A 23,992-nucleotide genomic window follows, 5' to 3' on the forward strand; every position below is an offset into this window, starting at 1 on the left:
TTTGGGACTTCCAGTGCAGTATCTTATCTCATTTACATAAATCAAAAACAGAAGAGGATCCATTACTGAACCATGGGGCACTCAATATTTCATGTTAGTGATTTTATATTTGTGAACACCACTTCCAGTTTTAAGCAGTACAAACTCTTTTCTGTTACTCATGTAAGATTTTATTAGGTCACGAGCAGTGCCTCTGATGCCAATGTTCCATAGCGTTCGCACAGTAAAAAGCTTTCTCAAGATCAAGGATATACCTGCAACATGTTCCTTGCTCTTGATGCCACTTATTATCTCTTCAGCTAACTGAGCAGCGGCAATGCTAGTTGATTTACATTTTAAGGATCCACTTGGATTTTCAAACGATAAGTTATGCATCTAAAGAAAGTTGATAATTCTGCGGTATATGACTTTTTTAACTATTTTGGAAAACACAAGAAGTATTGAGATTTTTCTGTAGTTTTGAATTTTGAGATTATCTCCTTTCTTAAAGATTGGTGTTACCTGAGCTATTTCCAGTGTTTCTGGGAAGGTATCTTATCCTATTCTACTATTTACAGCTACAGACGGAGCTACAGAGACATTTTGTCGGTACACTTTTAATACAGTAATACTGGGGCCATCATGCTCTGTGGAACTGGAAGATTTTAAAGACCTAATGATTTTAATTATTTCTTTGCAATTTGTGAGGGCTAGAAAGATGCCATATCAGCTTGATTGCCTTTAAAATTATACTTCAGGCTATTAACAACTCTTAATATACACCCATATTCGTCAACTTTCTAACAAGTAATACAACATTATCTCTTTATTTCAGAAAAGGTGTTATCAGTTCATAATATGTTAGTATCGGTTATATCTTTTGTTTCCTATTGTATCATTTAATCTTAGGCCGTGCTTTCTTTTTTGCAAGTCATTCTCTGTTGGAACCAGCACTTGTGATATTCATTCCTATTACTTTGGCCATACTGCAGCAATAATGACCGACCAATTCCTGTAAATTGCTTCATATTGGTACTTCACGTTTTCAATCTTCATTTCAGCGTGTGAAATTTTAGAACACGTTCCTGCAGTTTGAGCCGTCATGCTACCTGCGTTGGCGTCACTGTAGTTGCAAGTGGCAATTGAACGTATCAGAACAGTGCACGTTTTAACAAACATCTCTTTCACCTCCAACTATTCGTTGTTCAATGGTATATCTCGGTCATCGAGATCTTAGGAGGAGTAGAGAAATGGAGACTTTGCGAGTTGCGTGTGTGCTGTCAAGAAATTTGCGAAAAAGTATTTTCTGCGAGAGACAGTTGTTGAACCATCGACTATTAACGATAAATGTACAGCCATGAGAAATCCATTGTAATTAAAGCACATCACTGGCATCGTTACCATAGACACTTCTGACAATAGCTTATTATTTCAGGTTTTTGCTGCAAGGAACCAAAGTACCCAACAAACCGATGTTAAGGTGTATCATGGACCATTGGCACAGCAGATTCGAGGAGTGAAGTTATTTTCATTGGTTACTAGTGCAGGCGGTCTGGTTGCTCAGCCGTACCTTATTCAACATGCAACAACTTTCGGAAATTTGCCGCTGTCCATTGCAATGCTCGGATTTATAGGATGTTTCACATACGTAACGCCTTTCTTATTGCATTGGATAACAAAAAAGTATGTGACGGAGATTAGATACACGCCAGATAGGGAAGTTTATACTGCTGTAGTGTACAACTTTTTTCTGAAGGAAAAAAAGGTAACTTAACAATTCTCCAACGAAACCGTCAATATTTGTGTTGCAAATTACAACCCTTTGCCACATGATTACAAAATATTTGCGTCATTGAATGTTAAACGTTTCCAGGAAGCATTTTATGGAACAGTTTTCTATAACACGATACTATTGTATTCAGTTAAGGAGAGAATATGTTAGGCCATACCGTTATGAGACCAATACAAAATAATACTGGATGCCCTTGCTAGTATGAAATTGGAACCAAAATTACACAACCCTGACTCCCTCTCATCTCATCTACTGGCTCTCTCAGATATCTATAACAGCAGTGTGGTGAAAGCTGTAAATAACGTCCATTCACTGTATTTTAAGGAGTGTAGTCCATTCCATGTTCTCAAATAGGCCTACTTTTGTTATCCTACTATAACTGAAATAAAATAACTGTGATTGGCAGTGCACAGTGTGCAGCGTTATGTACGAAAATGCTCTGTATGTACCTTCAATACAGGCAACACTGAGCACATGCTACTCAAGAATGATGTAAAGTTAGTTGTCGGCTGGCCCCTACTACTCGATTTGTTGAAACATGAGATACAAAGTAATTTTATATATCTCCTCAGATAATTCATCGGACCCGTATTACCTTGTGTGTTCCTGTGTTTCTTCTGAACTTAAATTGATGTTCCCCCAAAGTTGGCTTCTAAAAATAGTTTGATTGTTATGTATATAACCGATGCATGATCCAGGCATAACTTACTAAAGTGATACTGGTAATACTCGTCAGCACCTTCCTTCCTTGATACTGGGATCATCATATTCTTCTTGAAATTTGATGGTATTATGCCTGTCTCATATCTGACATACTATGTGGAACAGTTTTGACATGGTTGCAAAAATACGCCATGTAAATTGGCCCTCTGTGCCATCAGCCAATGAAGTTACCTTTCTGTGTAACAAAATTATGGTAATATCTCCAAGAAAGTTGTAGGATTCTTAATGTTTAAATAATAGTCACCAAAATGATATTGGTTTATATGTGCATTACTAAGTGAGAACAAGACAGGGAATCTTATAGCTTTTAACACAAGGTAGGAAAAATATTTAATTAAAATGTCGGTATAAACTGTGAGCATGCGCACAGTATTATTGCAGTATTTGTCTCTGACTTAACCAAAAGAACATTCGTCCATTGTGTTCCATAATGCATATCAAGTAAGAGAAAGCCTATGGTAAGAGACATGAAGGTGGCGTATTCATTGCCTCTGACAAGACATTTAAGTCCAGAGAGTTGTAAATTGAAGCTGAATGGGAGGGTACTGTCGAATTTTTGACTGATTTGTGTAAATGCTCCACTAAGTTTACATAAAATTCATGAATTCCTTAGAGTAGTTAGGTAACATAGGCAGAAACAAAAGCTCATAACTTAACAGACTTGCATTATTTTTTATGTATAACATCTGATAAAGCAATGATGAGAACTCACATTATTCTGTCTTCTTGCGCGGTGCTAAATGTGATCCAAGCATGTTGACGTAACAGCAGTTTATTATATATGTGTCATCCTCTGACAGGTGTAAAACACCAAATCTGAGGACCCTTACACAAAATGACATGCAGAAATATTTTGAGAATGGAAAGGAATGAATAGAGATGTTAATTGGTTTATGGTATTTAGTAAGTGTAAAGATTTGCAAGATCATTCTAGTTCCCTCTGTCATTTCTCTTATGTAATATGTTCTGTCAGAGCACAGGAACAAGTCTGTTATAAAATGTGATCAAGTCTATGTGGATAAGTTGAAAAAAGTCCAAGCCTAAGTACACAGTTCAAAATTGAAAACAGTTGCACTCTGTCGTACTAATATGGTATTACAAATATTTCTTGGTAATTCCTCTTTTTGCCAAACATTCTCTTCTAAAGAAATCATCTCAAATTTTACTCCTTTGATAATAGAGAAGATCTTAAGCCTGGAGTGTATGACTAACAAAATGTCACATTGTCACTGCATGTTTAAACTGTGTGTCCTAGTGGTACACTACTCAACTGGTCAAGCCATACTTGCATTAAGGTTAGGATGTTCCTCCTGGCATACACAGTTACAGCAAGACGATCATTCTTTATGCTGGGACATATTCATTCATCCATTATGCTCAATAGGTCCCATCGAGGACAACCTTCAGTAATGTGGAATTAATTGTGGTAAAAATTAACAAAAGACAAGGAAATATTAGAAACTTAATGTGTGTTTTGAATTCACAGCGAACAATCCATGTACTGCTTAATGCTGTTCGTATTTATGACAGCTAAATTTGAGACTGCTTGTTACGTTGTGGGAGGGGGTTAAAGCTGCTACTATTGGTAGCTCGGCAAAACGAAAATTGCAGTCCCACTTGCCTGTTTTGACCAGTGACATCAGTGTGGCAGACATAAGTATTTGAAGTGTGTACAACATGATGACCATGATGTCACTCATTACACCTATGAACAAACATAAATATCATGCAAATCATTTATCACTAGCAATACAATGAAACTAATGGAACAACAGCAGGAAGTAGGGGGACTTTCGGCAGGGACAGGCTAAATGTACGACTATAAGAATAACACCACCAGTCCAAAACAGATATTAACCCAAAGATCAAGTACACAAAGTTCTCAGCATCTGACAATCAAAAAAAGAAGAAATCAAAATCATTGTTACCATAAATTTCATATCACATATATATTTCAAATGAATCCCTCGACATCAGGTTTTCCCACACAACTCGAAAACCCAGTATCACAAATTTCACTTGACCTATGTAGCTCATCTGAAGTCGTCGATGCCATGAACCCACAAGCCCACTCCAAACATTTCGCTTGACCTATATGGCAGTTAAAACGAAGCTCACATAACAAAAACCAACACACTAAAATTTTCAAATCTATTATCCAAACATTCACTTTTCCTATGTACCTGAAACTTAAGTCCACTGTACAGCAGATTAAAACTCACGCACATAACCAATATCAAAAATGTAACTCAACCAACAATGGTAAACCAGTATCTACAATACTACCGATCACAATTCAACACAGTTTACAAACGCTAACAAAAAAAACCCTGAACTTCACAGAAAATGTGCATTGCCACCAATTTCGATATACATGAACTAGCACTAGTAACTCCAAATATGAATCTGTCAGCCGCAATATGCAAAATCAAAGTAACTCACTAGCAAATCAGAAAAAAACTTCTCCAATAACAACCTGACACCCAACTTAAAATGACTCGCTAACATACCTAACAAACAACTTTGAAATATAAACATACGAACAAAAGAGTGTGACCAAATGCTACATGACCCAGTTAAAAACACTGTACCACCACCATGATGAAACATAACACAATTGTGTCACGGGTCAGAGGATGGGTGGAATTGCATAAGAATGCTAGTTTTCAAAGAAAATATTCATCTGCACTTGTAAATATTATTTACAGCACATCGCATATTGTCATGTAGCTTTACAATGAAGCACTGCTACTTGCCATATGCACTATGTGGTCAAAAGTATCCAGACACCTGGCTGAAAATGACTTACAAGTTCGTGGTGCCCTCCATCAGTAATGCAGGAATTCAATATGGTGTTGGCCCACCATTAGCCTTGATGACAGCTTTCAGTCTCACAAGCATACGTTCAATCAGATGCTGGAACATTTCTTGGGAAATGGCAGCCCATTCTTCACGGAGTGCTGCACTGAGAAGAGGTATCGATGTCGGTCAGCGAGTCCTGGCATGAAGACGGCGTTCTGTAGAATTCAGGTCAGGACTCTGTACAGGCCAGTCCATCACAGGGACGTTATTGTCGTGTAACCACTTCGCCACAGGCCATGAATTATGAACAGGTGCTTGATACTGTTGAAAGATTCAGTTGCCATCCTTGAATTACTCTTCAACATTGGGAAGCAAGAAGGTGCTTAAAACATCATTGTAGGCATGTGCTGTGATAATGTAATGCAAAACAACAAGGGATGCAAGCCCCCTCCATGAAAAACATGACCACACCATAACACCATCTCCTCCGAATTTTACTCTTGGCACTAAACACGCTGGCAGATGATGCTCACCGAGCATTCGCCATACCCACATCCTGCCATCGGATCGCCACATTGTGTACCATGATTTGTGACTCCATGCAATGTTTTTCCACTGTTCAATCATCCAATGTTTATGTTCCATACACCAAGCGAAGCATCATTTGGCATTTACCGCTGTGATGTGTGGCTTATGAGCAGCCACTTGACCATGAAATTCAAGTTTTCTCAGCTCCCCACCTAACTGCCGTAGTACTTGCAGTGGATCATGATGCAGTTTGGAATTCCTGTGTGATAGTCTGGATAGATGTCTGCCTATTACACATTACAACCCTCTTCAACTCTAGCGGTCTCTGTGTCAGTCAACAGACGAGGTCAACCTCTACAATTTTGTGCTGTATGTGTCCTTTCACGTTTCCACTTCACTATCACATTGGAAGCAGTGGACCTAGGGGTGTTTAGGAGTGTGGAAATCTCACATACAGACATGACACAAGTGACACCTAATCACCTGACCACGTTCGAAGTCCTTGAGTTCCGTGGAGTGCCCCATTCTACTCTCTCTCGATGTCCAATGACTACTGAGGTTGCTGGTATGGAGTTCCTGGCAGTAGGTGGCAGCAGAATGCTATTAATACAAGAAACATTATGTTGTTGTTTTTTGTTTTTTTTTTTTTTTTGGGGGGGGGGGGGGTTGTCCAGATACTTTTGATCACATAGTGTAGCTAACAGAACTTTTCAATCCCTAAATCCAGATATTCAGATGATTTGTAGAGAGGGTGACTAATAAGGTATGTTTTTAATTTTCTTTTGAATTGGTTGAAAGTCCAGACTCCTTACTTTGTGTTAGGTGGGACTTCATTAAATATTTTCCTGCCACTCAGAAATGTAGACCAGGAAGCATTTATTTATGTGACAGTGTAAATCACAGTTCAGCTGAAACTGATTTTTGTTATCAGTAATAAAAACTGTTAAGGAGGAAATGAATTAGGAAGTGAATGTAGGAATTACAAGATGAATAATAATCTGTGTTAAACAGTATTCTTACTGCTCACATCTGATGAATAAATGTTTCATTTCCCTCAAGCGCACTGCCACAGGCAACACAACAAGTGTTGCTTTCAAGCTCATAACATCCTGATCTGAGCTCTCAGTTAGTTTATCTGCATTTTCATTCAATTTTAACTTATCATCCAACTGCACACCAATGAATTTTACAATGTTTCGTGTAGACTGTGAGGATTAATGTCCACTTTTGGTGCTTATAGGTCATTATGACTTGTTGGAAATTACATAATAGTCTTTGAGAGATAAAAGCTTAAACTGTTAGCTTTAAACCATTTGTGGGTTTTTTCAGTTATCATTTGAGTTGTGTCTGCTAAAGTTGAATTTGGCCCCTTGATTAGTATGTTTGTTTCATCAACAAACATTTCAGATACATTAACCACCCTTTAAAGTCACTGCAAGGTCATCCGTGCAGAAAAAGAACAAAGCGGGCCCAGTAGCGATTCTTGTGGCATCCCAGATGTTAAGTTTCGCCAATCTGAGATTAGTTACATGTTTGTGACACAGTCTGTCGGTAAGACTTGCTGCTTCTTATTATGACAGTGAGACTCCATCCATAAAAGAGGGATACGATGACATAAGTTAAGTGTCAGATAGAATTTTGTGATCCTTACAATCAAAAGCTTTGGGATGGTCACAAAATATGCCAACACAATAATTTTTCCTATTTAGGTCTGCTACCAATTTATTTGTGAAGCTTTTATTGCTTTCTTTGTGAAGAACCCTTTATGAAAGCCAAACTAAGAATTCTGCTCACTTAAGTGAGTATTGTATCATAAACTACTGTCTAAGATACATTTGAAAAGTGTGGAAGAAGTAAAATAGGTCAGTAATTAGAAGTAGCTGCTGTTTATGTTCAGTTTTGTAGATTGTTGTTATTACAGCTTATTTAATCTGTCAGGGAGTAAGTCTTGAGTCATGGAGTGATCAGAAAAATAGCTTATGGGTAATCATGTCAAGCCTGCAAGAGATTTCAATATTCTGCTAGAAACCAGCCATCAAAATTACTACTGTTTAGTGTCTTTGTGAATTTTGTAATCTCGTTTAAGGTTTATTTTTCTAAACTAATATCTTTTGGTGGTGCGAGTACCACCATCATTGAGTTTTCCAGCCCAACATTGTTTTCGTCATAATGTCTGGTAATGCGTGCCGCAGAATTTGAATCCCTGCCAGATGTCATGGACGTCGAAGATCCCTAGAGGTCTCTGCATCATCGCGCTGTAAACTGTGGCGGCGCACGCATACTGGCCTGCATGTAGTGTGAGGGCACCACAGTGGAACACATGGTTCCAGCAGCCAATAGCAGCCCCCCCCCCCCCCGCCATCAATATAATATTTAAGAGCCGGCCTCTCGCTCTGCCAGTGAGTCTCGGCGCATCGCCTTGACAAGACATATCGTTTCTGGGTCACGGAATTGCAGGGTCTCAGCCATTAATGCAATTTTACGTGCACCAATCGGAAGTATAAGGCTTCGTATGTGGGCTCCCTGATCCGGGATGTGGTGGCTCAGCTGGCTCCCGATCCTGAGGTCCATACTGCGGCGTTGAAACTTGACAACCCCTCCTTGGAAGAGAGTCTCCGCATTGCCCACTCCTTTGAAATTGCTCAAGTGGCTAACGAGCTTCTTATGGCGCGACCGCAGGTGGTGGCAATCGCAGTGTCACGGCGAGTTCCGCCCTCACGATGTCGACGTGGCCCGGCCGACAAAGGCCAGCACCATCGGGACTCATCGTTGTCCAATGTCTATGGCATCGGCACCTTCGGTCGCCCCTTGTCGCCGGTCGCATGGCCCATTTCCATCTTGCCCACAGTGCTTTACTGCGCATTCGCAGGCTGATTTTCCCCACCGCTGGAAATGTCTTTCTGTGTAACAAGGAGGGCCACATTCGATTGGTTTGTCATGTCGCTCGACTCGCTCCAGTCCTGCCCCTCCTGGGCCTCAAGATACAGTCCATGCTGTGCAATCGATCATCCCACAGAATGACCCATGAGTGCGGAAGCTTTTCCTCACGCTTCGCATTTTCACAGAGAATGTCAGTTTTCAGGTTGACACTGGGGCCATCACCCTGATTAATATGGCGACATATACCCAGCCGGGCTCTCCTGAGTTGTCGCCTCCCTCTCACCGTTTGGTCGCCTACAGAGATGGTTCCATTCCCCTTTGTGGGCAGTTCGTCATCCAGGCAACGCACAAGTGTGTTCACCGGCTTCTTACCCTCTTTGTCATCGACCATCCGTCGGCTTCAAATATTTTTAGCCTGGATGCGTTTCAACTGTTTGGCTTTTCTATTTCCGATGAAGTTAAGGTCGTTTCGATGGCTGTTCCTTTTCAGGACTTGGACGATCTCTGCTCCGCTGTTGCGTTGCTGTTTGCAACGGATCTCAGATGTGCTTCCGGCTTTCAGTTGCACATCACCCTATAGCCGGATGCGCAGCCTTGCTTTTTCCAGACCTGGCCCCTTCCAGTGGCCTTACAGCCGGCTGTCAAGCAGGAACTGGATCGGCTCCAGGCCGCTGGTGTTCTGGAGCCTGTAACATACAGTGCCTGGGCGGTGCCACTTGTGGTCATATGGAAACACAGTGGGTCCCTTCGACTGTGTGGGGACTTCGGCGCTACAGTCAGTGCTCAGTCCCTCATCAACACTTACCCCATTCCCCAACAGGAAGACCTTCTCACCAAGCTTGCGGGGGGAGAGTATTTTTCAAAGATCGACCTGGGGGAGGCATACCACCAGTTGTCCTTGGATGCCGACTCTCAGAACATCATGGTTATCAACACGCCTTTCGATTTGTGCAAGTACAAGCGCCTTCCCTTTGGTGTCTCTTCGGTGCCAGCCATTTTTCAGCCGTTCCTGGAGCAGCTTACGCAGCCTATCCCCACCTGTGTGAATTATCTGGATGACATCTTTGTCAGTGGGCGTTCCCGCCAGGAACATTTGCAAAACCTCAGTGCCCTATTTCATGCTCTGCAGTCTGCTGGTTTATGCTGTCAGCTGGAATGGAGTTGTATACTTAGGCCACTGGCTTAGCAAAGATGGCATTCGCCCTTTGGGTCAATATGTCGCGGCCATTGAGGCCCTTCCTTGTCCCAAGAACTTATCTGAACTCCAGGTGCTTTGGCAAAGTTACTTGCCCCAGGCTGCCTCCGTTGCTCAGCCCCTCAATCACTTGCATTTGCAAAGGGGTACCTTTTGATTGGACTCCTGTGTGTGACCAGGCTTTTCTTCATTTAAAGGCAATGCTGAAGTCTGCCCCTTGCCTTACTCCCTTCTCTCCAGTCCGCCCCTGGTTGTGGTGGCTGATGCATTGGCATATGGCATTGGGGCCATCCTTGCACATCAGGATGCCAATGGCTCCGAACAGCTCATCGCTTATGCGTCCAAGACGTTGACCCCAGCACAACAGAACTACTCCCAGATTGGAAAGGAGGCCCTGGCGATCGTGTTTGTTGTCCAAAACTTTCACACCTATCTCTTTTTTGGGCAAAGTTCACCCTCCTGACGCGCCATAAACCCTTGGTTACACTTTTCGGACACCACTCTCACCTTCCAGAACGGACAGCTCAACGTCTCCAGCACTGGGCATGGTTTTTGGGTAATTACACTTACACCATCTGGTATAAGCCCACCATGCTAACGCGGCTACTTTGTCACATCTCCCGACAGGCCCCAATCCTGCCTTTGACCAGCAGGAGTTTCTCTGCTTTCACTTTGATTCCGCCTGCCGAGATGCGCTGGACGGTTTGCCTCTTATGGCTGCTCACATTGCTGTGGCTACCTGCCGCGACCATGTTTTGCGGCAGGTTCTCAACTATGTGGTCAATGGGTGGCCCTCCTATGTTACTCGTCAGATGCAGTCCGATTTCAGCCCCTGGTGCCATCTGTCCCACAGGCTCTTCATGGTCGATGATGTCCTTCTGCTGGCCACAGAGTTGGATGCCTATCGAGTGGTCATCCCTGCGGAATTGCGGCTTCGGGTGCTCAGTTTGTTACACTGTGGGCACTGGGGTATGTCTCGTATGAAAGTTTTGGCTTGCCAGAATGTTTTGGCTTGCCGGCATGTTTTGGCTTGCCGGCACATGCATTGGCTCGGCATCGATGGCGATATTGAGCACCTAGTCCGTGGGTGCACTGTCTGTGCACGTCACCAGGCCAGCCCCCCTCAGTCATTTACACTCTGGCCTGCGCCTCGCCGAGCCTCGGATCACATCCATGTCGATTTTGCGGGCCCGTTTTTGGGGTCCATCTGGTTGCTCATCGTTGATGCTTACTCCAAATTCCCATATGTTGTTCGCATGGCGTCCACCACCACGGAGGCTACACTCACAGCCCTGGCCCAGGTTCTCGCTATTGAGAGCTTGCCACACACTTTGGTCTTTGATAATGGTCCCCAATTCACAGAGTAGTCCTTCCACGACTTCTGTCAGGCCAACAGTATCAAATATATTCGTAGCCGCCCCCCCCCCCCCCCCCCCGCCCACTTTCCACCCTTCCCACATTTCGTCCAATGGTGTGGTGGAGTGGCTTGTCCCCACTTTTAAACAGCAGTTGACAAGGGCTGTCGACACATCTCCAACCACATCGGCCCTCAGCCAGTTTTTGAGCACCTATTGTACTACGCCAATTGGCGGATGCAGTCTGGCAGAGCTCCTTCGTGCTCCATTTGCTGACACCATCCTCCTCCCGCCCACGCTCCTAGCCCTCATGGTGGTATGCCCCTGGCACGGCGGTGTGGGCACACTAGTATGGGTGCAAGGCAGGTTGGACGCCCGCCACAGTCGTCAAGGCCCATGGGCGGCATGTGACGTCAGTGCAGACCTCGAGACGGCTGAAGCGCCGCCCTCATAATCAGCTCCACCCACGGGACTCGCACCGCTGCCTCTTCCCCTACCTCCTTCAGGTGCGGACGTGGTCCTAGAGTCTCCATCCCTGCACCCGGTTGCCGTCTCCCGGTGGGCCTGCCGCCGGCCCTCTCCACCTCCGGGTGGATCGATGGCTGCCCCCCCCCCCCCCCCCCTCTCCGGACTCTGGATTAGCTGCCATGGATACCTCAGACATCCCTTCCTCCCCGGCACTAGTGGTTGATGAGCCCGGCTCCTCTCCCCACTGCCGCCCACCTCAGCACCGTCCGGGGTGTTTCCGCCCCTATGCGCAAGTTTCAGGGGGAAGGGATCTGGCACCGTGCGCCTAGGAATTTGAATCCCTGCCAGCCGTCATGGACGTCGAAGACCCCTAGAGGCCTCTGCATCATCGTGCCGTAAGCTGTGGCGGCGCGCGCGCACTGGCCTGCACGTAGTGTGAGGGCGCCACAGTGGAACACGTGGTTCCAGCAGCCAATAGCAGCCCCCCCCCCCCCCCAATATAATATTTAAGAGCCGGCCTCTCGCTCTGCCAGTGAGTCTCGGCGCATCGCCTTGACAAGACAGCGTGTTTCTCATACTTTGATCTCGTTAATCATGGATGTGTTTTGCGTGTTGTCGTCGTAAGGTCTTTCTCCATCATCCATCGTTGTTTTCTGTCCGTCCTTTGCATTCATTTGTTTGCGCACAGCCCACTCTCCATTTGCTCCCGCCATGCTTTCTCAGCCACCCCACGTCCGTTCGGGTCACGGTCATAACAGGTTACAACAATAATCATTCATCTTCTGTTGCCATTTCGCACGTACAGTTTCAATAACAAGGATTTCAGTATTTATGTTTGATGGCTAATGAAGTGAGAAATATATACACTAGTGTAGAAATTATGTATCTTGTTAAAGCTTTGATGCATTATTTATTATTATAAGATGGAAGTATTCACTGAAGTTCCTCACTACTAAGTAATGAAATTATTTAATTCATGAATTTAAAAAGTTTAGTATGCTATTGTATATACATTATGAATCATCTAAGAAGAAGAAAAAAATCAGTGGAACAACTAAAATTTGTATGGGAGAATAGCCAGTCTTGTGATTATTCATGTTGATGATATCATTTATCCTATAGATAAATTCTTCTCATGATGGAATGCTCATAAGTAAAAGTGATGTGTGTCCTTTTCAACAGTGTTTTATATGTGACATTACTTCCTCTCAGTCAAACAGAAATGACCAGTGGAAGGGGGAAACTTTGAGTCTCTTGAATGCTAAGCATACAGTATTATGTGCTGGCATGTCATACTGTCCCATCCAAGGGGCTCGCTCACTCTGCTTGGCTACTACGGGGCCCCAGTCTTTGCAACATCGTTTCCCTTCCGTGATGCATGTCTATCCTCTTGTTCATTCCCCCTCTCCTGTCCTTCCTCTGCTTTGGTGTTTGAGGTTCCTCTTTTTCTTCTTCCTTCTTGTGCACTCCTGAAGGCGAGCCCATGCATCTAACATGTAACAGGTGACTGGGTAATGCGTAATTCTCAGACTCCTGGGTTGGCAGGTAGGGTTCACATGTACCCCCTGGTACAGGCCAGGCCCAGGGAAAGATGACTGTCTGAGCTGCTACCTTCCCAAATTGCCGAATGGTCCCTCCGTCAGGTGTTTGGGAAGTGTGACCTGAGTGTGAACAATCACCAAAGGAAGGGGCACCTCCTTCTGAGGGGGAGGGGGGATTGGCAATTGGAAGCAGCGTGGCATCTGTGATGCTGGCAGTCATGGGGGATTTTCTCCCAATGAGCAATTATTTTCTTCCCGGTCAATACCTGTCAGATGTAAACGGAATGAAGCTAACGATCAAAGACCCTTCAAGCTGCACCACAGCTCCTTATGGTTTCACATACTGAAGATAGTCTTTTGCTACAGCAAATCCATTTACAATTCGGAAGTTATTGATGCAATTGCTGGGCCTGTGAAATTCTGTTCTCGTTTACGAAGTGGCACTTTGCTTCTGGAGACTACTTCTGATTCCCAGGCACAAAAACTGCTTGCAGCTTTGCTCCTCCATGGCTATCCCGTTCATGTTGAGGCCCATCAATTGCTGAATTTTTCCCATGTGCTGCTCGATGGTCTGACCGAGGTAGAAATCCAAATGTACCTCTCTGATCAGAGTGTCATTGCAGTCCATTAGGTAGTGAATAAGGTAGATGCATCCTTAGTGCCCACACTCACTCTTTTTATCACTTTTGATAAAGTAGTGCTTCCATCAAAGATCGAAGCAGAGTATGAAATTATCACAGTGCACTGCTACCAATGTCATCATTACAACTACACTTGAATGTCCTGTAGATACCTAGCCAAATGTATAACCTGTGTTAGGAATACCCACGATTGTCATTGGCCACCTCCTCCTCCCCACTGTATCAACTGCAATGGCGACCATGCCACCTGCCTTTCCCAAAATCATCCTCTATATCTCAATGAGTTGTCTGTCCAGGAGACATGGGTGAAGGAAAAAGTGCCTTATCCAAACCCTCACAAGTTGTTGGCTAGTTGCAAACCCTACATTCTACCGTCTGGCACTTACAGTACTGTTCTTGCTACATCTCGCTCCATGAAGAACATGGCAACACAGACTTGCAATCTCAAATTCAGCACTGTGCTTGTGAAATTGCCCAGTATCATGACAGCATACCCATCATCTTCTGCAGCTGTGCAACAAGACACCAAACCTTCACCTCTCAGGGCAAAGTCACCTGCTACACAACTGGCAGGCCGGAAAGGACAGAAGGAATACTCCCATGAAGACTTCCTACATCCCTCCAACCAACAAACATCGGGGCCCTACTCCGCCAAACAGAAAGGCTCCAAGAAGCCTAACAAAGGCAAACGGTCTTCTCCTTCGCCGACTTGGAGAACCTCTTCAACGGTGTCGCCATGTGATACCCTTGCCTGGCTGACCACCGTGCCACTGTGCACCGCCAACCATTTTTCAGACTCCACAGATCAACAGACGGAGAATGCTGATGTCCCCTTTGGTGCTCGCCCAGAACTCTCGTGGCTGACCTTCTCAGTCTCTTTAATCTCATCTGCCTTAACATGTGAGCACCAACGTTCGTTTCCAACACCACTTGTACATATTCCCATTTGGATGTCTCCTTCTGCACTCCCGAGCTTGCCCATCATATAAAATGGTCCATTCTCTATGACATGTACTCAGGCAACCATTTCCCGCATGCTATAAGTGTGCTGACTCCTACCCCACCTAAGTGCACACCCAAATGGCAACTTCCTAAGACTGACTGAAGGCTTTACTCCTTCCTGACCACCTTCAGTATACATTTCCCCAGTTGCGATGACCAGGAAATATACACAACGTACCATTTCTCACACTTCCTCTCTTTCACACCATATCCCGGTCCCTTGGTGGACTGAGGCTTGCCACGATGCAATTCGCATGCAGAGATGTGCTCTCTGAATTTTTAATTGTCATCCTATGATGGCCAACTATATTCGTTACAAACAGTTGCATACAAAGTGTCATCACATTCTTCGGGATAGCAAAAAATCTAGCTGTATTTCTTCTACTGGTTCTTTTAACAGCACCATACCATCTTCACTGGGGCCAACCTCCAACGGCTGTCTGGGACCGAGGTCATTCCCCATTTACCAGCCTGACAGTAGCAGATGATGACGTAGTAGGGCCTACTGCTATCTCCAACACCTTGGGCTGCTATTTTGTGGAGATTTCGAGCTCCAACCACTACCACCCTCCCTTCCTCCATTGGAAACAAGTAGAGGAGGGTCAGGCAATACCATTATCTTCTCAGAATCGTGAGCCGCCTTTACTATTATGCAGCTAAATCATGCTCTCATTTCATCCCGATCCCCTGCCCCAAGGCCAGATGATGTTCACATTCAGATGCTGCAGAACCTTTATCTTGCAGGTAAGCACTTCCTCCTATGCAATCGCATCTGGGCAGAGGGTACGTTTCTCAGATGCTGGCTTGAAGTCACTGTCGTACCCATACTAGTTATCGCAACATTTCTCTCACCAGCTGTGTTTGCAAGGTCTTGTAATGTACGATTCGTGCCCGGCTGGTATGGTAGCTCAAGTCTCACAATTTACTAACCTCTGCACAGTGTGGATTTCGAGCAAGCCATTCTGTGGTTGAACATCTTGTCACCTTGTCAACCCATGCCACGAATTGTTTTCTGTGAAAATACCAGACTGTGGCCTTGTTTTTTCAATTTGGAAAAAGCCTACAACATCTGCTGGAGGACTGGTATCCTCCGTACTCTCTACATGTGTGGCTTCCATGGCCACATGCCCCATTTCCTTCAGGAATTCTTAAAAGACCTAGCTTTAAAGGTAGTGTGATTCTGCCTTGTTGGACATCTTTACACAGAAAAACGGTGTGCCTCAGGGTTCCGTCATGAGAATTGAACTTTTTGGTATTGCCATTAACCCTATAATGGCCTGTCTCCCACCAGGCATCACCAGTTTCCTTTTCGTTGACGATTTTGGAATCTGTTGCAGTTGTCCACAGATTTGTCTCTTAAGCGGCATCTTCAGTGATGTCTCAATCATCTTTACTCCTGGAACATCGACAATGGTTTTGCATTTCCTCTGACAAAACTGTTTGTATGAATTTCTGGGGGCACAGTTGGTTTCTTCCACCATATTTACATGTTGGGCCTGTTGCCCTTCCATTTGTTGAAACTACGAAATTCTTGGGGCTTATGCTCAATAGGAAACTTTCTTTGTCCTCCCACGTGCCTTACCTAGCTGCCTGCTGTACACAATCCCTCAGTGTTCTATGTGTTGTTAGTGGTTGTTCCTGGGGAACGGATTGGATCACCCCCCCCTCCGTTTGTATCAGTCCCTTGTCTGTTTGAAACTAGACTATGGGTGTTTTGTTTATGCATCTGCACATCTGTCCCACTTAGGCTGTGTCAATACTACCCACCATTGTGGCATCCATTGGTTGAGAGTCCATGTGCTGAATCAGCTGAACTACCACTGTGACTTTCTCCTTGGCAGATATGAATGCCCTTTGTCTGCCATACCTAGCCACCCATCCTACACCTCCTCCTTTGATGACTCCTTTGATCACCAGTACAGGGTGTGTCTCTCTTCTCTGTTCCATCTTGGAATTTGCTTTCGGCTCTTGTTCCGGCAGCTTAACTTCACGCTACCTGCCACTTTTCCGATGGATGTGAACCCTTCACCACCTTGGCTTCATGCGGTGGCCTTTGTTGGCGATGGCCTTCATTTGCTTCCTAAAGACACTACTCCAGCCTTGCTCTCGTCGCTGTAAGTTTCATAATCCCCACACGGAACTTCACGATTGTACCTTTGTGCACACAGATGGCTCTCGGACTGACCGTCATGTCGGGATCTCCTTTCAATGTTTTTTGGTATCTTCTTCTGGAACACTGCTCAGTATTTACAGCAGAGATCTTCACCCAGTATCAGGCTGCACAGTACAACCTGCGACACAGACTTTTCAATTGTGTCATCTGCTCTGACTTTCTCAGTGCCCTGCAGAACCTTGGTATGCTGTACACTGTCCACCCTTTTGTGCAACAGGTGCGAGAAAGCTACCATTTGCTCACTCTCGATGGAACTACTTTGATGTTTATGTGGATTCCTGTTCACATTGGTCTGATGGGAGATGAGGCTGCTGCCAAGGCAGCAGTCCTCGTACCTCGACCCACTAGTTCTTCCACCCCCTCCGATGATCACTGTGTTGCCGTCTGTCAGCAAGTGGCATCACCATTGGTCCTCCCTTTGTGGGAATTAAACATCTCCCATTGGCTTGGACAACCTCCTGTCAGCCATCTCACCATGAGATCATTTTAACTAGATTGCATTTTGGCACTGTCTTTTTAACCTTCACCATTTGTTAAGTGGTGCTGCCCCACTACTATGTGCTCATCGCCCTCAACCTCTGATGGTTTGCTATTTCCTGACAGAATGCCCTTTTATTAACCACTTATGTTCTCATTTATGTTTGCCATCTGAGTTACTGTCCATTTTAGCGAACAACGCACAGGCTGTCAACTGCGGTTTAGCAATATGGCAAAGGACATTTAATCTTTAGTTCAGGGACTTCATTTCCCTATGGCATATTTTATGGTCCCTTCTCCAAGTTCCTGTTTTTAGCTGTCTTTCCTTCCATGAATTGGGCTTAATATGTAGACATTTTCACCTTTTTTTTCCTTTGTGTTCTACAGTTCTGACTTGGGTGTGTATGAACCTAGTTGTGTTTGCACCCTAAAACAAAACAAGCCACAGAGTGCACCATGAAACAAAGGAACATACCAGCTTTTTACATTTGTGTGAACTGATCTTTAAAAGTGTCTTGAATCAACAAATCTGTGTGAAAAATAAGTCTTGTGGTGGCTGATATGATATCTGTGCCAAGGAATGTTGGAGAGCAGTGTAGAGTCTGCCTGGATGTTGGTTTACTCCGGGTTGTGTGCCAGAATAATAGGCAGAGCCTTAGGTACGGCTCTTCACCAACTTACAGCAAAACTTTCACCTTTTGACCTAACCTAAGTCTTGAGCTACGGTACAATTCAGTGTACCACTAGAACTAAGATTTCGTATTCACAGTCAAAACCTGCATTCCAGAAAATATGCTTAAAATAAATAAAAATGTCAGCAGTATGTCCTTGCCCTGTTTGTGCATGTATTTCATCACACACTGCATCGTGTTACGTCATGAGACAAAGCAGACATCTGGGATCAGTAGGTTAAGTTGACCAGAGAAGTGGTTTGATCACTTCCATGCTTTGATTATCTTGTATGCTAAGTTAAACTATATTGTTTGTCAGTGGGGTCAGTAATTTGGAGAGTGCATGACACATCATAGGAAATGTACTTGTGAACTATACTCGTGGGTTTCAGACAGAACTTAAGGCAGAGAGGTCTGCTTGTGTTGGTGTAACAAATTGGCAATTAAACACAGGATAGAACTTTTTAAGATTTACATTTGTGTCTGCCATAAGCAGCTTGGCAAATAGATTTATATTGGTGTGTAAACCTTCTTTTATTTCCAGTTTATACACCATTACCTTTGTTTTCAGATAATATTTCGCCCAGAGGATGTCGAAGTACCAGAAGTTCCTGGCATGTTCTCTTCCTTCCATGTCAGAGGTATTCCTCTATTTGTTGATCCTAGGATGTTTGAAGACAAATCGCATTATGCTCGTATAATGGGATATGACAAACCTCTAGACTTGAAGCTTGGAGACCTGGAAAATGATAAGAAAACGTGATAAATTCACACCAGTGTGTATTGAGAATAAACTGAAATAAATTGAGTGACTATGTTGAAAGTAGTTAATGTGAGTGTAATCTTCAAGTGTTAATGTATAATTTTGGGAAATTCCCCATGTCTACCAGTTTAGTGCCTTTCTCTGCTTAGTGCTGTTTAGCACTAATAAATTATTGAAGGTGAGTACTTACTGGATTTTCCGTTTTGTTTATCCTCCACACTCATTCCAGGAGCTCAGCCAGCAATGGCTGGTTGCAGGTACAGTGTAGCTGAATGCCTTGTTGTGTGGTTGCAGGCACAGTGCAGCTGAACGTCTTGTTGTGGCAGCTAATGGGCATTGCCAACCACCCTAATGTCTTGGACACCACATGTGCGTAAGCCATCATGTTCAACTGTCGAACATAGTGTATCAGAGAGTGCGCGTCTTGGCATAACCACCTATAGCAAAATGAAATATTTCACTTCAATTTATGCAGCTTTGTTAATGGATGGTTTCAGTTTTAAATTTCAGCTTTAAAAATATTTATTAAACATGTAGAAATTTATTCTGAGTTAAAAAATTTGTTTCATGTCGAAGTATGTAACTTGTTCGTCAACTTAGCTATTCAGTTTTAGGCTATAAGAGATTCCTTTCAAAGCCTTACATATTTATTGTACATTTGACAAGAGTTACATAGAGCGGGGTGGCACCCTCCCCCCTTTCATTTCTCGTAATTTATGTACATTATATGCATCACAATACTTGTCAGAGACTTGTATATAACCTAATATAAATTTTCTGACTTTATCTCCAGTTTCGGTTTTTGTATTACATACAACAAGATATGTTAAATATGGTATGAATGTTGACACGAGGCTACAGTGTAGGTCAGTCTGTTACCACGATCATCATTTCATGGTGGGGAGGGGAGGTGGGAGAGGAGTGTCTGCGAAAAGCCCTTTCGACACATATTTCAAATTTTAAGCCAGCTATATGCCAATTATTCCATACAGTTGAAATATTGTACATTATGGTTAGATTAGGCTTCGCTGAGAAATAATTGTTAAGAAAAAATTCAATATGTTGCACTATTTCTGAGTTAATTAGCATTGAAGTTAGCCAATTGAGCTGTAGTGTGCAATTTCATGCTGCCCGCCAGATACACTTAATGTCACTTGTTTCGTAGCATAGCTGATAGAGCACGAGACTATAGTGCACCAAGCCTTTGGTTTGGGTTGTATCTCTAATACCGTCCCAAGTCCAATTTTTGTATTGCTCTCTTGTGTGGAAACCAAAGAAGAACACATTTGGTGGCACCATCTCAGGTGCGTCGCTTGAATTTGCTAACGCAACAGCCTGATAGCTAACTTCAATGCTAATGAACTTGGAAACAGAACAACATATCAAATTTTTTTCTTAAAATATTTTTCTTGACACACTGTACCCTTCATCACCCTTACAGGTTTTTCAGACTGTTCCTGACCACCATGTATGAAGGTAAGTCAGTTATGTACGTATCAATTAATACATCAAACTATATATTTTATTCTACACTGAAATACATTAATATATAAAACAAAATCATCAACACCTGCCACTTCTTTCACAGCAATGTCACAATGGGTGCTAACAATAGTGACAAGTGAATCTACACTTGGCGATCCTCCTGCCGTAGCCACTTCCACTGATGATTCTTCCATTCTCTTGTCTAAATTCAGTTCTGCATCAAAGAAAATCGGATAAACATTGTTTGTGCTGTGCTAGCTGAGATCTTTTTTTGTTTTTTGCTTTTTTTCCCCGCCCTCCAAACTCACTGCTGCTGGTGCACAGCAGCAATTTTCTGGATGGTGTCTTGTTTTAACTTGGAATTAATCAAGTTTGTGCTTTACGGATTCCAGAGGACAATCCGATTATTTCCCAGATGACACTTGAAAGCATCACTTCTTGTCCTTCCACTTGGTTATTGGTTGATAGGGAGCAAGTCCAATGATGCGTCTGCTGCCTTATAGCCTTTGGACCAGCTTTGGAGGTTATTTCAGCCATCCTTAATATAGGTAACTGACATGGTTTGTAGCTCCCTCTAATCTGAGGAACAGAAAACATATATAAATGTGAACTTAAAGAAGTGTTAATTAAATTCTAAAAAAAAAATATAAAGCCCCGGGTGAAGATTCAGTCAATCTAGAGCTGTTTAAGTATGTAAGCAAGTCATTTATAGACAGATTCTTCTTAAATTTGACCTGGCCAGGGGATGATCACCTTGAAGGCTAGACTTAATCAATTGTTATTCCTATCTGCAAAGAAGGAGACTTGAAAAACTGTGTTAACTAATGAGGAATAAGGTTACTGAATTTGGCATATAAAATTTCTGCCAACATCATCAAAAGTAAATTCTATAGACGTTACGAAAGCACATGAGGAGGAGCTTTCAAAAAGAAAGATCATGCTGTGGGTGGCCATTTTTCAGTGAAACTGCGGCTAGAAAAACACAGAAAATTCATCTTAGAAATTAGAAAATGTCTTCAATTTTATTGGGTTCCTTTTTGTGATGAGTCCAGTAAAAAGAATTTTCATACAACTGAATAGATTTGCTGATTTCCAAGGTGCATATTCACAGCTGTGGTTGCTCTGGCTATACATGGTGAAAAGTATTTAAACCGACAAACTCTGGGAGGTTGTAGGGGAGAACAAGACAAATATTTTTCCCTAGTGTCATTTTTTCCTATGAAGAGTATTTAAACTGGTAAAGGAAGATTTCTCTGACAGCAAATTAATTAAACCAACAAACACTTTTCCATTTTTTTATGACCAAGAGACAACAACTAGGTAGCAGATACCACCCAATTAAACAGTCTCCAACAACACCGACCCACACATTAACGATGAACTGCACTTGATGAGCACTAGTAACCATGGCATGTGGGTTATCTTCACTCCAAACATGTGAATTGTGCATGTTGAAGACTCCATCACGTCCGAACACTGCTTCATCGGTAAACAACACAGAGGATGGAAATGTAGGATGCATTTCACACTGTTCCAGGTACCACTGCAAAAACTGTGCTCTGGGTGGATAATCAACTGGTTCCAGGTTGTGGACACGCTGTAAGTGAAATGTATATAACAATTGCTCTCGAAGGACTGTTATTACATTCGTCTGATTCATTCCCATGTGACGTGCAATTGCACGAGTGCTGATTGAAGGGTCCCCCTCTACATGCTGCAAGATAGCTTCCTCAAATTGCAGCATTCTTACCGTGCGACAGCATCCCTGTCCAGCTAATCTGCTAAATGACCTGGTCACACTCAGACATTGGTACACAACATCAAAGGTCATATGATGCGGGATAGGGCGATTAGGATATTGTTGTTGATAAATCCGCTGTGAAGCTTGTCCGTTGTGATGCACTATGTAGTATGCACCTACCATATCAGTGTACTCTCTCCAGATGTATCGCTCCATTAGTAAACAGTGACAATGCACTACTACACTGGTGGATAGCAGTTGCCTACAACTGAAGAGTGTAATATGCCCTCTAACTACTGAAGATCGTAATACGGCCTCTATCAACTGAAGAGTGTAATACGGCCTCCAACGTTTTAAAATATTTGTTGTGATGTCCCTTAAAACCTCCCAGAGTTTGTCGGTTTAAATACTTTTCACCCTGCATAGTCTTTTGCATAGAGAATTCATCTAGAAAGACACATTGCCTTCATTCACTTAAAAAAAACTGTTTGATAAGGTCAACGGAAATTATTACAAATTCTGGCAGATGATTAAAGTTTCCCAGGAACTTATCGATAACACACACAAAATTTACAGAACATATTTAATTTGTGTGAAGAAAGAGGACAAATTATCAGAGTAAAGCAGAATACATGTAGGAGTTCGACAAGGATGTGATCTTTCACCACCCTTTTCTGTTATTTATATGAATAAAATTATTCAAGAGTGAAGACAAATGCCACATGTCTTCATTGATTTTTTTTTAAATCTAGGTGCTTTACTTTTTGCAAATAACTGACATAACTGAAAAAGCCACAATGCATACAATTGAAGTAATTAATGGTGTACTATCCCCCCCCCCCCCTCCCCTCCGAAGAACAGAAGCACACCAGAATGTGCTTTTATAAGACCTGTGCTACTGCAGCATAGCTGGGACAGTGAGTGTAAAGAAAAGACAAACAGCCTGTGAAATGAAATTCTTGACACAAATAGTTGGTTATACCAAATGTGATCACAAAACAAATGAAGATGTGTTGAAGGAACTTAAAATGGAAACCTTCATACATTATATTCAAAACTACCAAAACAACTGGAAAAAGCATCTACAATGAATGAGCTCAAAAAGGACCCCAAAATTCATCCTACACTACAATCTCAATGGTATAAGATCTTGAATGAAAAGATTATAGGAGAACTTCTTGACAAGTCCACAACAGTTTGGGTTCTATCTTTATAAGTTTTATTTTTTAGTGTGGAACATTACCCAACAAGCCACAGGGGATGAGCTTTGTGAATTTACTTGGAAAGTGACTGTTAGACATAAGCTACATAACACTGTCACTGTAAATATTTCTATGACACATCGCAAAAACAAGTAATGGGATTTAAATGCTGATGATTGTAATTAAACATACATGGTTAGTTTTCTGCTTAATCATAGATGCAGTTTTATCACAAAATTTTACTCATACCACGTATACCAGCAATCTTATTGCATAGAGCTTCGTTTCTTAAAGAGGTGTGTGCGATTCCTAGCGAGAGGGTCCGCGACGCCTAAAAATTGAAATGTGCTGTAATAAAACATAACTTAGTGCTGTTATTCAAGACATATTTTTTTAGGTACTAAAAAAAATAGAAATTAAAATCTAAATATTTCCCTACTTTACTAAATTACTGCCCTGAAGCTGGTCATCTGTTATATAGGACTACTTCAAGCAAGAGAAATTCTTTCTTTGTTAGGATACTTTTACAGGTTGGAAGGGGGTCTAATGACTCGAGTGAAACCTTTAGCATCAG

At 42.9% G+C, this 23,992-nt stretch overlaps 1 protein-coding gene across 1 annotated transcript; it reads left to right on the plus strand.

Annotated features, from left to right (window-relative positions):
- Positions 1 to 1,111: 1,111 nt before the first annotated feature.
- LOC126266592 (transmembrane protein 70 homolog, mitochondrial) lies at positions 1,112 to 19,053 on the plus strand. Its single transcript, XM_049970905.1, has 3 exons — positions 1,112 to 1,328; positions 1,415 to 1,744; positions 18,799 to 19,053. Exons 1-3 carry the CDS (start codon positions 1,188 to 1,190, stop codon positions 18,988 to 18,990), a joined length of 663 nt encoding a protein of 220 aa, XP_049826862.1. The 5' UTR covers positions 1,112 to 1,187; the 3' UTR covers positions 18,991 to 19,053.
- The last annotated feature ends 4,939 nt before the right edge of the window (positions 19,054 to 23,992 follow it).

Source organism: Schistocerca gregaria, chromosome 4 (assembly GCF_023897955.1).
Source record: "Schistocerca gregaria isolate iqSchGreg1 chromosome 4, iqSchGreg1.2, whole genome shotgun sequence".
NCBI lineage: Eukaryota > Metazoa > Arthropoda > Insecta > Orthoptera > Acrididae > Schistocerca > Schistocerca gregaria.